This window comes from Staurois parvus, unplaced genomic scaffold (assembly GCF_062004578.1).
Source record: "Staurois parvus isolate SC_StPar_1 unplaced genomic scaffold, SC_StPar_1.0 ptg000315l, whole genome shotgun sequence".
In the NCBI taxonomy this organism is placed as follows: Eukaryota; Metazoa; Chordata; class Amphibia; order Anura; family Ranidae; genus Staurois; species Staurois parvus.
The window spans coordinates 4,664,701-4,682,548 of NW_028318111.1; the positions used below are offsets into that span (position 1 = coordinate 4,664,701).

The window sequence follows — 17,848 nt, forward strand, 5'->3', positions numbered from 1 at the left end:
CAATCAGGAGAGGGCAGGGCCAAGCCGCGGCTCTGTGTGCGAATGGACACGCAGAGCCACGGCTCGGGAGCGTGCCTGCTTGGGTGCCCCCATAGCAATCTGCTTTTTATGGGGGCACCCGATGAGAGGGAGGAGCCAGGAGAGCCTGCAGGGGACCCAAGAAGAGGAGGATCCAGGCTGCACTGTGCAGAACCACTGCACAGACCAGGTAAATATGACGTTTTTTATTAAAAAAAAAAAACAAAAAAAACCCAAAACTTTAGTATCACGTTAATCTATTTTGTCTACGGTGGTGTAGCCTGAGGTATCAGAGGGGTTGACACTTTTAGCCGTGTCAGGGTAAGAATAGAGGATCCCACTTTAACGTGGCTCCTGCGGGGGTAGCACTATACGGGAATTCTTCTTTAGGACTAAGGGCCCATTCTGAATGGTACCCCAATGCACCACATGGGCTCCTATGTGTTCAGGTTCATGCGTTCATGAAATGTTCTTTTTACAATAAAAAGTTGTGTATTGGAATCATCTGGTCCTACAATTGTTCAGACTTCCATTGGCTTTACCTATATAGAGAAAACCCCCAAATATCTGATCCACTCCTGGGACCGGTGTGTGCTGCACATCCCCCAAGCCACACTCTCTGCATCTTCCTCTGCAGCCCACAGCTGCACATTTCTTATTGCTGAATATATATCACTGTCTGCTGCGCTGTCATTATCACAAATTTGTTTCTACCAAAATGCCACAAATGACAGATTTGTTCTGTAACTTCATGCACGTTTTTCCAATTCCCTGGTTGATCATAAAACTATCTGCAAACATTATTGTTCACTGCGCTGGTGATTTACAGAGAAAAGCAATGTTTAAAGCTTATGTGAAGTCTGCAATTAGGGCTCATTTATGGCAGACGCAGTGCAGTGTGTTTTTAGATGCAGCATGAACGCAAATGCATATGCAAGAAAAATGAATGCATTTAAATGTCCCTAGTTTACAACATTGCACTGTTGTCATGTGTATTTAAAAAAAGTACAGCAGTGATGAGGTCACCCATATGAAAGAAAAATATATTTGAAATATATTTTAAAAATATTCTTCCCAAATATATTAACATATATTTGAAATACTACAATTTTGGCCATGTTCAATATATTTCAAAATATATACATATATATATATATACACTGTATGTTGAATTACAAAATATATGAAAAATATTTTTAAAAATAGATTTCAAATATAGTGTATGTCTTTAAACACACATTTTTGGAATGCAATTACAAATATATGTTAAAATGACTTTTTTATATGTTAAAAAAAATCTGAAGAATATATTTAAAAAATATATATATTTTCTAAATATATACTTGAAAATGTATTAAAAAAAAAAAATATATATATATATATATATATATAAAAGTATATTGAATATGGCCAAAATTGTAGTATTTCAAACATATGTCAATATATTTGGGAAGAATATTTTAAAAATATATTTCAAATATGTTTTTCTTCCATGTGGGCACTCTGCTTCCTCTTCCTATTAGCATGCTTTTTTGTCAGCATGTGAACTGATCAGCTTCTTGTGCTGCTTCTTCCTCTCACACTCCAGCCCTACTGTACAGGGAATGCAAAGGGGATGATACCAGGTCAAACTCAGGTACTTTTGCTGCTTGTATGTTAAAATGTCATCAAAAGATATATTTATGAATATGGAGCTTCATTAATTGTATCCATTATATCTGTCTGAGGGTCAGCAGTAAAGTGGTTTTAGACCCTTCCATATACCCAGTGAAGTGACTGGCCTCAGGTGATACACAGAGATTAAACAAATCCTCCTACATAAGTTGTACCTGTTTATTTATAGCCCTTTCTCCTCTACATCTGCTTAAAGTACATAATTTACACATCATTTTTCAGCTCCAGAAAGGAGGGGGTGGGGATCTGATGTCAAACACTGTGCAGCATAGATAATCTGGGACTTGTATGGAGGGAAAAGACACACCCACTCTATACAGTCTCTTAGGGAAGCATGCACGGCTAAGTCTGTCAATCACCTTTTGTGTGCTGGGGGGGGAGCACCTCTTGCAGGATTGTCTGGTGTTGATTCAGACCATCAAAAATGACTCATGCAGATAGCAGGAGAAGGAGACAGTTATCCAAAATCACACTAGGTGCTTTGGGCTGAGGCAAGTACGCACTATAGAAGGATATGCTTTGTCCAATTTTCTTTTCAGGGGTTTACAGCTTTAAAGAGATATTGTCACCTTGCCAATTCAGGACACAGTGAAGGTGTCTGTGTAAGGCTCACACAGATAGAGACAGAATATCAACCAAAAATCCAGAAAAAACACATGTTATAAATTGAGTTGCAGTTTAGTGAGTAAAATAAATATTTAATCCCCTACCAATCAACAATAATTCTGGCTCCCACAGACTGGCTATGTGCTCATATGGTACACAGATTAGTCCTGTCAATTTAAGAAGGTGCTCCTAACGACAACTCGTTATGTGTATTAAAGACACCTGTCCACAGAATCTCTTTCTTGGGCACCACCATGGGAAAGACCAAAGAGCTGTCAAAGGACATCAAGGACAAGATTGTAGACCTGCACAAGGCCGGAATGGGCTACACGACCATCAGCAAGAAGCTTGGTGAGAAGGAGACAACTGTTGGAGCGATGATTCGCAAATAGAAGAAATACAAAATAACCATCAATCGCCCTCAGTCTGGAGCTCCATGCAAGATTTTGCCTCATGGGGTGAAGATGATCATGACAAAAGTGAGGGACCAGTCCAGAACTACACGGGAGGAGCTTGTGAATGATCTCAAGGCAGTTGGGACCAGTCACCAAACAAACCACTAGTAACACAATATCCATGGATTGAAATCCTGCAGTGACTGCAAGGTCCCCCTCCTCAAGAAAGCATATGTACAGCCCAGTCTGACATTTGCCAGTAAACATCTATATGATTCAGAGAAGGATTGGGAGAAAGTGCTGTGGTCAGATGAGACCAAAGTTGAGTTCTTTGGCATGGACTTGACTTGCTGTGTTTGGAGGAAGAAAGATGCTGACTATGACCCTAAGAACACCATCTGTACAGTGAAGCACGGAGGTGGAAACATTAGGCTTTGGTGCTGTTTCTCTGCTAAAGGACTTTGCTGCATTGAAGGGCCAATGGATGAGGCCATGTATTGTAAAATCTTGGACGAGAACCTTCTTCCCTCAACCAGAACACTTAAGTTGGATCATGGATGGCTCTTCCAGGATGGCAATGACCCAAAACATACCGCTAAGGGAACAACAGTGGCTGAAGAAGAAGCACATTAAGGTCATGGAGTTTCCTAGGCAGTCTCCAGACCTTAATTTTATGGAAAATCTATGAAGGGAGCTGAAACTTCGAGTTGCCAAGCAACAGCCAAGAAATCTTAAGGATTTAGAGAAGATCTGTAAAGAAAATTGGACCAAAATCCTCGATGCAAACCTGGTAACCAACTACAAGAAACATCTTACCTCCGTGCTTGCCAACAAGGGTTTCTCCACCAAGTACTACAAGTCATGTTTTGCTTGGGGATCAAATACAAATTTTACTCACTGAACTGCAACTCAATTTATAACATTTGTATCATGTGTTTATTTTTCTGGATTTTTGGTTGATATTCTGTCTCTATCATTTAAAATACCTATGATAAAAATTATGGTCCTTAATTTCTTTGTAATTAGGCAAAATTACAAAATCTGCAGGGGATCAAATAATTATTTTCCCCACTGTATATGCTGGTACTCCTAAGTAGTCCTGCCACAAAAGTCCTTCTTCAGGCATTTTCTGTTAAACGTCGACAACATTCTATCCTTGTCTCCCAATTATACTCCTGCGTTGTCACCCTGTCCCAAACACTTCCGATGCAGAATATGGACACATTACAAAGGCGTGGTCAACTTTTGTCTCCATCAGGATACCTTTCCTGAGAAATGCCATGCAGCCATCACTATAGTGCATATAGACAGAAAGTGGTTGCAAAGAGGCTGCATAAGATCAGCCACGCTGAGAGACAACAAAGGATACAAAAAAGATGAAAACAAACTTTTAATAAAAAATGTCAATGGATTATGATACACAATGTTTTAGCAAACGAAATGTCTTATCGTTACATCTATGTTAATAAATACATACATAATTTATTTTACCGGATTATCAGATTATGCTGTGCATAGGGAAAGATCTCCCCAGCAACACTATAATAATTTCAATTATCTTCCATCCTGAAAAGCCTCTGAAATATTAACATATTTATCTATGACTGTCTTGGAACCCCCTTTTCAATAGACTGACATGTCATTCACTGCTGCTGGCCATTCATCATCACAGTTGCTTGCCAGGCTCAGAGCTACAGATTGCAGAGCTCAATAGCGGCTTTGTATAAAATAATGATATCTGCTGCTCTTTCTTTCCTTCGCCCTAACCGCAGGAAAGGTTACCCACATCCCGGCGCCCTCACTGTCATTCTCTCCACAGGTAGGCACTGCTTATCCCATCGCAGCAAGGTGTTCTATCTCCGATGGTCATAATTATCAGATGCCGCAGGGCTCAGCTCAGGAACATCAAAGAACTTCTGCAATTAGGAACCATACAGCCAACTCTGTCTTGACGATAGAGGAAAGGTTTATACGATCGCATTTCTCTCTCTCTCTCGAGAAATGCTCAGCAAGGTCGCTCTTCTGTTGTTCCGGAATGGTATTGTGCGCTTGAGCCAGGAAGGTTTTTGGGCGCACCAATATGAGGGTCACTCATGTTGCAGTACATTTTGCAGGCAAACTTGTTTCCCATGCTAGCTGGGGTGTGTGCACACACTTCTGAAAGATGAAATGCAAGAAAGTTCATAAAGTCATGCGATAACAGGGAGGAGTGATTAGTTGCCTTTGGTGCAGCTAGATAAGGCAGTTCTGAGGAGCCATGGTCATCCACAACTACCTACTAAAGCAACTATCTTCAACTAGGGTTCCATGGAACCCTAGGCTCCTGAAGTTGTAAGGGGTTCCTTGAGCATGTGTCTTTAAGGGTGGCATTCTGACCTCCACAGTAAGGGGAGCATTCTTCCCAGTGACCACCAATGTAAGGATCACTCTTCCCAGAGACCACCAATGTAAGGGGCATTCTCCCCAGTGACTACCAATGTAAAGGGGCATTCTTTCTGCAGACCACTAATGTAAGGAGCATTCTTCCCATTAACCACCAATGTAAGGAGCTTTCTTCTCACTGTCCACTAATGTTAGGGACTTTCTTCCCACTGACCACCAATGTCAGGAGCATTCTTCTCACTGAACACCAATGTAAGGGACATTCTTCCCACACTGACCACCAATGCAAGGAGCATTCTTCTCACTGAACACCAATCTAAGGGACTTTCTTCCCGCTGACCACTAATGTAAGGAGCATTCTTCTCAGTGACAACCAATGTAAGGGACATTCTTCCCACACTGACCACCAATGTAAGGGCCATTCTTCCCACACTGACCACCAATGTAAGGGACAATCTTCCCACACTGACCACCAATGTAAGGGACATTATTCTCACACTGACCACCAATGTAAGGGACATTCTTCCCACAATGACCACCAATGAAAGGAACATTCTTCCTGCTGACCATCAATTAAGGAAGATTCTTCCCACTGACCACCAATCTAAGAAGATTATCCCACTGGCTACCAATGGAAAGGCATTCTACTTCTGACCATCAATGTAAGGAGCAGTGCATCTTGTTCAACCTGAGCTACATAAAATACATTGATACTTATTGCCCTGCTGGGGGGTTGTAATGAGGACCCAAATGATGAAATCAAGCAGCAAAACAGAACAGAGACTGCTTTCTAATATTCATATTGTTACTTGTATTTCTATAATTGTTACTTTTGTATGTTTTTTTTATACATTTGAAAATGCCACAAGAAAACTAAAAATGGTAGTAGATTTTTTTAATGCCTAATTAATTTAATAGTGAACTTCAAAACTCAAAAGTTTTGAACGATCCAGCCTCAACACTTCCTTAGGACCCTTTCACATGGGTGGGGTCCATTCTGGTTAGCAGGGGATCCAGAAAGAGAATTTTGGCAAAAAGGAATAAATGTCATCTTTGTGACAGCCTTGTCCATTCAGATTTTTTTCCAGCCTGAGACTGGAAGCATGTTTCATCTATGGGCAGGAAAATGTAAATGTGTGTACGTCTGTTTATATTCTTTAGCCTCCAATCAATCCTGCTTAGCTCAAAAAAAAAAAAAAAGGAGGCAAACATTTTCCTTGTTTTTTTTTCTTTTTATACATAGATCAGACTTGTCCAATCTGCAGCCCACAGGCCGCATGTGTCCAAAGACCGCTATGAATGTGACCCAACACAAAATCAAAAACTTGCTTATTTTGAACTATTGGAGTTTTTTTTTTTGAATTTTTTGTAAAACTTTGTTAATACTTAGTGAAGTGGCCAAAGAAAAAGTTGCCAGTGTCTCCTTACTGAACTTTTATACAAAAACTCTCCCAGGCTTCACAATCATGCCTTATTCATGTCATCAGTTTTCAGCAGCACCTGTATTTGTGAACAACTATTTTCCAGGATGAAGCCCACGAAGGGCAAAATGAGAACCAAAATATCTGATGAGCACCCTGGAAATTCATTGAGAATTGCTACTCCATCCATCCAACCAGATATTGATGTGTTAGTTTATCAAAAACAGTACCAAATATCACACTAGTTTTATGTTGCCCTCTTTTAATTTTATAACAAAAAATATTTTTAAAAAAGTGAAGTTTTATCTATATCGATTGTTAACTTGTGATCTGCCCGACTTTTTCTGCTCATCAGCTATCCTTTGTTTTAGTGTATTTTATGTGCAGCCCAAGACATTTCCTCTGCTTCCAATGTGGTCCAGGAAAGTTAAAAGGTTGGACACGCTTGGAGGTAACTGGATGTAAACAGACACAAGACCATATGCATCCACCAGCCTATAGACCACAAACCATGGAGCTTGACAGGCGTATCTGATCGGAACGCCCATATGAATATTCCAGAAAAAGCTCCATCTCCTCATCAGTAGTTAAACATCAAATGCTTTCAGCAGAAGAAGCTGAGCTGTGCAGTTTCACATTTAAAGTGATACTAAAGGCTCAGTTTTTTTTTTATAATTAACAAACGTGTTATACTTACCTGCTGTGTGCAGTGGTTTTACACAGAGCAGCCCCGATCCCCCATCTTCTGGGGTCCCCCACTGGCGCTCCTGTCCCCTTCCTCCTGTTCGGTGCCCAGAGAGCAAACAGCTTGCGTTGGGGGCACTCAAGCAGGCACACTCCCGAGCCCCTGCTCTGTGTGTCCATTCACACATGGAACCATGGCTCGGTCCCCTCTCTCTCCTCATTGGTTCACTGGCTGTGATTGACAGCAGCGGGAGACAGTGGTTCAGCCAATGAGGAGGGAAAGTCCCCAGCTCTCGTGAACATCACTGGATCGCACTGGGGCTCAGGCAGGGGTGTATTTACCACAAGGCAAGCAAGGCACTTGCCTAGGGAGGCAGTTTTCAGGGTGGGGGGGGGGCAGCAGCATCTTTCAGGGGGCAGCAAAAGAAGGGATGGAAGAAGGGACACAAGCAGAATGGGAACCAGGTGGGATCTGAGAGAGGCTGCGGGCTGCTTAATGGTGTATGCAGAGCCCGACTCTTGTTCCCGGGGATGTGTGGAGCTGTGAAGGTGAGTGTCTTTTCTCGTAGGGTTGAGGGGGGTTGCCAGTATATGGGGGGAGGTGGTGGTGGAAGGCTCTCTCGGGTGGGGGCTGGGGTGTTGTTGGTCAATGTTAGGCTCTCTTCGTGTGGGAGGGGGTGCTGGTTGGTGTCAGGGTCTCTCCGTGGGGGGGCAATTTTTGTGTTGCCTAGGGTAGCACGAAACCTAAATACACCACTGGGCTAAGGTGAGTATTAGTGGGGGTGGGGGGGATGCTGCACACAGAATGTTTTTTACCTTCATGCATTTATTCATGCATAAAAAAAGTGAGCCTTTAGATCCACTTTAAACACTTCCTATAACATCTGGAAATAATTGACGACTCAGCAGTGTAATACATATGACACTTGCACACTTAGCGTATGTTAATTAACAAACAAGCTTTTTCGCAAACACGTTTTAAGCGCCAAAAAAAAAAATTGCTCATGACATCAGCAGAATGTTAAAAGTTTAGTGATTTGTGCTAAAATGAAAAATGGAATCAGCATGTGAAAAGAATCTCAAAAAAGACATGCAAACTAATATAGCCTGAGACAGGGTGTCAGGAAGGGCATGCCAGTAGCTGAGATGGCTCCTTTGGACTGTCTTCTGTGCACCTTCACAGACTAATACATGTTCCTTCCCATGCATGCAGGAAATGATCACATGCTTACAGGGGCGGACTGACAACTCATGGGGCCCCCGGGCAATAGGGGATCATGGGGCCCCTGTGTCCTTGCCCAAATTCAAAAAAGCCTATGAAAAAGGTACCAGGGGCATCTCATGGGGCCCCCTACTGACCCTGGGCCCTCGGGCAGTGCCCGAGTTTCCAAATGGTCAGTCCGCCCCTGCATGCTCATGAGCATGCATGTGCACATATGTATGCGTACGTACAATGGTGCTCATACCCGTGTGCGCCGGTGTGCACTCATGACAGATGTTGGCTCCAGACTGGCTATTTAAACTGTGCCAGTGCTCAGGATCGGTGCTGCAAGATGATGACACAGTAATCCATGAGAGAGGTTCCTTGTTAGGCTCGAACATAGCTGCTTCATACTATCACATACCTGGTAGCAGGGCCTGATATGATGAGGAACAGGGGCGGACTGACCATTCGGGCACCCGGGCACTGCCCGAGGGCCCGGGGTCAGTAGCAGGGGCGGACTGACCATTTGGAAACTCGGATCAGTAGGGGGCCCCATGAGATGCCCCTGGTACCTTTATCATAGGCTTTTTTGAGTTTGGGCAAGGACACAGGGGCCCCATGATCCCCTCTTCCCCTGGGGCCCCATGAGTTGTCAGTCTGCCCCTGGTCAGTAGGGGGCCCCATGAGATGCCCCTGGTACCTTTCATAGGCTTTTTTGGGTGTGGTTGAGTGTGAGCAAGGACACAGGGTCCCCATGATTTCCTATTGTCCGGGGGCCCCATGACTTGTCATTCCGCCCCTGATGAGGAAGACCTCTCTTACACCACTGACTCGGGACCCCGGTAGTGTAAACAGAAGGCTCAGGAGTGCAGAGTGCCACAAGTGCCTGCAAGTCTTGCTAGCAGCAGAGCAGGTGTCCATGCTGGGCAGGTGACGTCTTCAGGGGTCTTCAGTAAGGCAGGCAGACTGGCAGGCAGCTGACTGAAGTAGACTGGTACTGGTGACACCGGGCAGATGAGACGGTTGCTGGTAGTAGATTGTAGATCAGCAGGAACTGCAGGATGGTGGGCAGGTACTGGTGAGAGCAGGCAAAATAGCAGAGTCAGGCAGGCCGGTCATACACAGGCAGGATGGATCAGGTACTGGGGCACAGGCAGAAGTGTGGTCAGGGTACAATCTGAAAATAAATAACAGAATGTGCAGAGCTTAAAATGCTATATATACATTGTATAAAGCAATTCTCAATCATAAGATGCAAGTGAATCACATGATACCATTAAAGCGGAGCTCCACTCACTCTGTAAAAAAATAAAAGTCAGCTGCTACAAAAACTGTAGCTGCTGACTTTGACAAAACAGCCATTTACCTGTCCCTCGGTCCCACGGTGCTCCGCCACAGCTCATTCACCGGCCATCCTGTATTCCAGGCGCCGGCATCTTCAGTGTGGGCATTCGGCTGTGACAGCTTGCGGCTTCACAGCCGGGTGCCCACTGCGCATGCGCGAGTAGTGCTGCGCTTCATGAATGGCCCCATCATCTTCTGGGACCTGTCAAGTGTCCAACAAGACTTCAGAGAGGGAGGGTAGGAGGACAACTTCGGCTTCGCCTAGACGATCGCAGTGGAAGTGGGAGCGGGTACCTGTCAAATTCGGGTACCCACTCCCCAAAGATGTCAATCCTTAATGGGGAGCGGGCGACCAATCTTTAAAGTGGAACTTCCCCTTTTGGGTGGAACTCCGCTTTAAGAACCATAAGGTATACAATGTTATTGGTAATAACATACACCTATATGCACCAAAAGTGAAAAAGTGCAGAGAGCCTGTTATATAATAAAGTCCATTGATGCTGAACAAAGATCAGTGACAACAATCCAGTGGTGACACCTGTGGGACCTTCACCCGTATGCAAAGACAAGAGATCTGGCAAACATACACCCAAAATGATATGATCTGTGATGGCCTCCTTTACTCCTTCCTCACAGTGGACTCCAACCAAAGTGACCGAGATGCACCTTAATAAAAAAGCTCACACATGGAGCCCAAGGAGATGTGCTTAGTGTAGTACTTTATTAAAACAGCGATAAAATCCACATGGAGTACATGAAAACAAAAGCGGCCAAACTAACATGAATGGCCACTGGACCATACACGGTCTAAGGGAGGAGCCTACGTGCTGACGTCACACAATGCACTGTGCCCTGACAGTACATTGTGATTGGCCAAGGCAATGCACCTGACCACAAGTCAGGTGCAATGCTTTGGACCAGGGGCGGACTGACAACTCATGGGGCCCCCGGGCAATAGGGGATCATGGGGCCCCTGTGCCCTTGCCCAAACTCAAAAAAGCCTATGAAAAAGGTACCAGGGGCATCTCATGGGGCCCCCTAATGACCACGGGCCCTTGGGCAGTGCCCGAGTTTCCAAATGGTCAGTCTGCCCCTGCTTTGGACAATCAGAGCGCATGATGATGTCACAAGGGGGTGGGGTGACATCATTTAAGAACTTTCATCACGGTGCAGCTAGCATTGAGAGCGGAGCGTTTTTTCCTTTTCTTTTCTTTAGAGTGGCGGCAGGCATCGTGATTGACATTGGATTTACTTTGGGGAACATTTTTTACATTTTTGCTTTTATTAAAGGATTTGTCAAAGGCTGTCTACTGTCATTTTTCCGCTATACTTTTTTTTTGTGTGAATGGGTAACGGTACCATGTACCCCATACTAAGTCACATAGGGGATGGCCAGGATCTGGGAGCCTCCAGATTCTGATAAGACCCTCACCTGCAGACACCCACAACCACTGGCCACGGTTGTGGGTAAGATGCCCTTGTCCCCATCAACATGGGGACAAGGTGCTTTGTGGGGAAGCCCCTCCTCCCTAAAGCCCCCCCCCCGTTGAGGGCATGTGGCCTGGTATGGTTTAGGAGGGGGGGAGGCACTCGCTCATCCCCCCCTTTCCTGAACTACCAGGCTGCATATTCGGAAAAGGGTCTAGTATGGATTTGGGAGGGGGACTCCCATGCCATTTTTAAAAAAATTGTGGCATTGGGGTTCTACTCAAAATCCATACCAGACCTGAAGGACTACATGTTTTTTTTTTTTAATTGCTGAGCTTGCAGGCAATTCTTTTGACATTCAGCTGTCAGCAAGGAACCCAGCTGACAGCTCAAACATTAAAGAATATTTTCAGTATCTGTGCGGTATCTTACCACATACTCAAATACGGAAAGATACTGCTTAGTGAATTGTTCCCTCTGTTCGACGTTTCATTATATTCGAATGTTCGACCACAAACCGAACAGGGGGGTGTTCAGCCCTTCACCAATAGATATGATCATGACATGCCATCACAATGTCTCATATATAGTATACATCAGGGCTTAAAATTTCAAGTCCTGAGCTACTAGCCAGGCCTTAATAGTTACTCGCCACCAACAAACACACACAAACAGAGACACATGTACACAGACATGTACATAAACACACACACATATACACATAGAAACATGTGCACACACGAACAGAGACACATGTACACAGACACACATACAGACACATGTATACACACACAGGCACGTACAGACACGCATACACACAGATACATGTACATACACAGAAATACACATGCACAGACACATGTACATACACACAGACACATGTACATACCTACACATACACATGTGCATACATACACAGACACATGTACACACAGACATATGTACGTACATACACACAAACACACACACACTTGTACATTCACACAGACACATGTACACACACACACAGACATGTACATACACACAGACACATGTACAGATACACACATATACATACACACAGACATATGTACATGCATACACAGACACACACAAACACACACACACACACACACACACACACACAAAAGCCCCCATATAAAAAGTTGCAGTACTTCGTTGTTCACTCACAGAGCCGGGTACTGCACTCTAGGGGGAGGCAGAGAGCGCAGCACGCACTCCTTCCTTTGCTTTCACTGCGCTCAGCTATTGAGCAGTCTGATGGCTCCCAGTGCCAATGACAGATCCGGCCTGAGCTCCGAGCCTGCTCAGTAAGACGGCCCTGAGGGACACACTCGCCCCCACCATAATTTCCATTCGCCATTGGCGAGCAGGCGAGTGGAAATTTCAAGGCGTGCTATACATTACAGAGGTAAGGATGACGGAGGAAACTCACATTTAATTTTTTTTAATAAACATTTTTTTGGTTCTGACTATAAATAAAAAATATGCAGAAATACTACAAATTCTCTTTAAGGCCTCATATACATGAGCATATTAAAAAAAAAAACTATCTCTGTAGGAGATGGAAGAAAAATCAAGAGTAAGAGTGTTTTGTTGAGTAATATTGAACAGCGTTTAGAGGCTGGATGTTTTTTATGCCTGTGTGCCTGGGACCAATGAGATAGCACTTTATTGAATGAGGCTGTTTATCACTGAGCTTTCATACGATTGCACAATATATTATTTGATGTTAACGATTGATTGTCTTACACCATAATACAAAGTATCCTTTTCTCTTTCCAGCGGTCTCTGTGATGAGATACAGCGCTTCATCCTTTGGATTTGCAGTAAGTAGTCTAATTGATGAGACTTAATAACCTGCAATGCTATTATTATAACTGCCCTCGGGAGGCGCCGTGAATTCAGCGTTATGTTATAAATAGGAAGGGGGTGAGAATTGTTGTAATGTGTTATCTGCTCTGATATAATATAGATTTATCTTGGGTGTTTTTGCCTCCTTTGCTTGGCACATAAATTACTTCAGGGCATGTTTACACTTGTGCGTGTTAAATTTCGTGCGGTTTGATATTTTTAAAAATTTGTTCAAGCATATTTATATATTTATATTTATTATCTGAGCACCACAAGCAGAAAAATCCTATTTATTTAATTTTAACAATGAAAGCAAACTCTCCCATCCATCCACGTCTCTATGCTTTATTTAGTTGAAAACTCACTTTGAACCACCCCCTGACATTTCTACCAACAGCCATCCTGAGTTAGGGTAGAACAATCATGTAGCATGTACTTCCTGGAATCCATCTGCCCTTAGCTCAGACATGCAGACAGGAGGGTGTGCTTAGCTGAGAAAGCCCCTCCTCCCCTCCTGCAGAGCATGAAGACTAATGGCCTAGGCCAGAAACCAGGAAGCTACTGAAGAAATAAGAAATAAATATTTAAAACAAGTAATATAATATACCTTCCTATCTTTTTACTAATGCTAGCAGCATAAGGATTGAAAATTGTAATGCTGAGTTTAGTTTCACTGTAAGAGGTCTTAGTGAATTTTGCAGGGGTTATACACTCATTGTTTTGATGCTAGGAAGATATAATGACCAAAAAGTTAGCATGTGCAAGCATGTTCTGATCAATGGCATTCTCTCCAGGCGCACCAAGAACAAAACCAACCCTTAGGGCTCTTTAACATTGGTGGAGGGTGGTAAAAACAGGTGGCTGAGCCTGTGTCTAACACTAACCCTTCCTGTACCCCAACACTAACCCTACCTGTAAGCCTAACACTAACCCTTCCTGTAAGCCTAACACTAACCCTACCTGTAAGCCTAACACTAACTCTTCCTGTAATCCCAACACTAACCCTACCTGCAATCCTAACACTAACCCTACCTGTAATCCGAACATTAACCCTACCTGCAATCCTAACACTAACCCTACCTGTAATCCTAACACTAACCCTACCTGTAATTCCAACATTAACCCTACCTGTAATCCGAACACTAACTCTTCTTGTAAACAAACACTACCCCTACCTATAATACCAACACTAACTCTACTGGTAATTCTAAAACCAACGCTTCAGGTAATCCCAACACTAACCCTTCCTGTAACCCCTACACTAACCTTACCTCTAATCCTAACACTAACCCTTCCTGTAATCCTAACACTAACTCTACCTGTAATTCTAACACTAACCCTTTCTGTAATCCCAACATTAAACCTTCCCATAATCCTAACACTAACCCTACCCGTAATCCTAACATTAACCCTTCCTGTAATCCCAACATTAAACCTTCCCATAATCCTAACATTAACCCTTTCTGTAATCCCAACATTAAACCTTCCCATAATCCTAACACTAACCCTACCCGTAATCCTAACATTAACCCTTCCTGTAATCCCAACATTAAACCTTCCCATAACCCTAACATTAACCCTTTCTGTAATCCCAACATTAAACCTTCCCATAATCCTAACACTAACCCTACCTGTAATCCTAACACTAACTCTACCTGTAATCCTAACATTAACCTTCTTGTAAGCCCAACACTAACCCTTCCTGTAATTCTAACACTAACCCTTACTGTAGCCATGTTACTGCAAATGCAAAGATCTGAATCTAGCCTTAGTGCTCATTCGCGCCAGGTACGTGCATATGCACTTTATTCATTGCAGTGCGCTGAGATGCATAAAAAAATTGCAGCATGTACTAAATCTCATGCATTCAGGATACTTTTGAATGGGCTTCTTAACATAATGAACCCTAATGTGCAACATCATCATGGTGTGAATGAGGCCTTAAAGGCCCATCAAGAACTTGTCACCTTATCTAACCACTGCATGGCCAACAGCTTTTTTTTTTCGGCCGGTTCCCTTTAAATATACCAAAGTATCAGCAGGCATGGCTGTTTTTAAATGAACTGCATCTAAGTGCACTTATGGGCAAGGTATATAAGAGTAACATTAAAAAGTACAGCCATTAGCTTCAGTTTTATAGGCACTTAATAACTACTGTAAAGTGCATTAAAGCACACAAATATGAATGGCTCAGCATAGCTAATAAAAAATATAGAAATGCAGAACTAAAATTTATTATAGAAAATATACTTTTATGTTTTAGTGGTTCTTTAAAAGACTGCTTATACCCAAGCAATGAACATGCAGTATGCCACATAAGAACAACAAAAAGTTTGCTCCACCATACTTGTTTTGGTAAATCTTCAGCCCTAAAGTGTTACTAAACCCACAACAGTAAAATCAGCCTGTAATATGCAGTAAAGCATGCTTGTTATACTCGTTGTGGAACTTAAGGCCCACATGGAAGAAAAATATATTTTAAATATATTTAAAAAATATTCTTCCCAAATATATTGACTTATATTTGAAACACTACAATTTTGGAAAATTCATTTTCAAATATACTGTATGTCTTTAAAAATACATTTAATCTACATTTTTGGAATGCATTTACGACTATATGGAAAAATATGTGTTAAAATCTGAAGAATATATTTAAAAAATATATATATTTTTTAAAATATTTTAATATATTTTGTAATATATAAAAATATTTATATTTAAAAATATTTGAATATATTTTGTAATATATCAGAACATGCAGTATATATATATATATATATATATATATATATTGAATATATTGAATACGGCCAAAATTGTAGTATTTCAAATATATGTCAATATATTTTGGAAGAATATTTTTAAAATATATGTAAAATATATTTTTCTTCCACGTGGGCGGGGGTGTTAATCCTCTGCATTGTGTAAAAAGGCCGTTTGATCCTGACTTCTATGCTCCTTTTCTTATTCAAAAGTCCACATCATCTCCTGATAAGACAGACTGAACCATAGCCATTCTGCACATGCTCAGTTTAGTGTGTATTGCTAGAGAGGTTTTTTTTTTCCTTGGGAGAGTGCATGTATTCAGCACAGGGCCAATCAGCACTGTCCAGACAGAGGTCAAGGGTTTGGCATCCTCCTAGAACAGAATGAAAACTCCCCCTACAAGCTTTAACCAGTGCTCCGCTGTACACTGATAGAAATCACAAGACTGCTGTAACTGCTGATGAGAAAAGGTATTTAACAGTTTAGATTTACTAAAATAATTGCATTTCCATGCTCTGTGTACTGTGGGAGACCAGATATAGTGAATGCAGGGTCCGGGGAGACCAGATATAGTGAATGCAGGGTCCCGGGAGACCAGATATAGTGAATGTAGGGTCCGGGGAGACCAGATATAGTGAATGCAGGGTCCGGGGAGACCGGATATAGCGAATGCAGGGTCCGGGGAGACCAGATATAGTGGATGCAGGGTCCGGGGAGACCGGATATAGCGAATGCAGGGTCTGGGGAGACCAGATATAGTGAATGCAGGGTCCAGGGAGACCAGATATAGTGAATGCAGGGTCCGGGGAGACCGGATATAGTGAATGCAGGGTCCAGAGAGACCAGATATAGTGAATGCAGGGTCCTAGGTTTAGTAACACTTTAAATGTGACAGCACACAATGCCAGCTTAGCCCCCATTCTTATCTCTAACCTCTCATCCCCCTGAAACTGAATCTTATTTTAGAATGGTTGACCACTTTGCTGGTTACAATTAGGTGAAATTAGCTCTGTTTTTCTGGTACAAGGGGAAGAGTTGATGCATGGCTGGAGAACGTTTAAACGTTAAAGTGGAACTCCAGCCAAAACTTCAAAAATAACCTACACCGAAAAAAAAAAGAACTAGGCACTTTCTGGAATGGTATTCAATGGATATAGAGTCAACATATAGATGTATACAAAAAAAATCCAGATTTATTAATCACATCATATAAAAGTTTAAAGACGGCTCATTTCTATTCATTGGATTGGGAAGAAAGGAGATTTCCTTCAACACTACCATCCTGACACAGGACAACATTAAGCCTTGAACCTCTCTACCCTTTCATCCCAAATAGAAGTAACCTAGTAGCTCTCTTCCTTGGGGACGTACAGTATGTGTAGCTGGAGTTTGCATGAAAATGCATAGATGTCTTCTAACCTTTTCACTGCCAGCCCTGATATTGAGCTATCTACGAAATACGTTGAGCGCAATCTTGTTACCTGTTACCTGACATTCATTATAATCCACATATCTAAGTGGTCTTTGTAGTGTTTAAACTTTTATATGATGTGATTTATAAATCTTTAATTTTTTTATACATCTATGTGTTGGATGTATGTTATTTGAGAATCACCTTAAGTCCATAGTTTTTTCTGTAGTCATGTGCTATTTTGGGATGATGGCTTTAGCCCAGTGGCACACTACTTCTCTCCGGTCATCTTGGAAAAAAAGCTCTGATTAGAGTTTGGAAGGCTTAAGCCGTCCATATATGAGTCAAAATTTGGCTGGTTCTGCAGGGACCAGCTAAATTTTGATCCATGCACGAGCAAGCTGGTTGTACAAAAGTCGATCTACTGACCGTCTTGTGTACATCAACCTGTCAGGTTTTTCCTGAATGATCAATGCCACTGGCTATATGTGGGAGTGATTACCCCATCTACATTGAGTGTATGGATGGGGCAATAGGATGTATGGGCTGCCCTAGAACTTCTCTCAGGTTCTTATTGTTGTCTGGGTTCTTGTTGGTGAGATTTCCTCTAATTTCCTTCATAGGCAAAGCACATTCACTTTAACCTTTGGGTATTTAA

General features: G+C 42.4%; 1 protein-coding gene across 1 annotated transcript in view; it reads left to right on the forward strand.

The window, feature by feature from the left end:
• TMEM163 (transmembrane protein 163) overlaps positions 1-17,848 on the forward strand; it is a 231,782-nt gene that overhangs the window by 111,231 nt on the left and 102,703 nt on the right. The window contains exon 3 of the mRNA XM_089683606.1: positions 12,942-12,985. Coding sequence (XP_089539732.1) covers positions 12,942-12,985 — 44 coding nt within the window. The remainder of the gene's footprint in view (positions 1-12,941; positions 12,986-17,848) is intronic.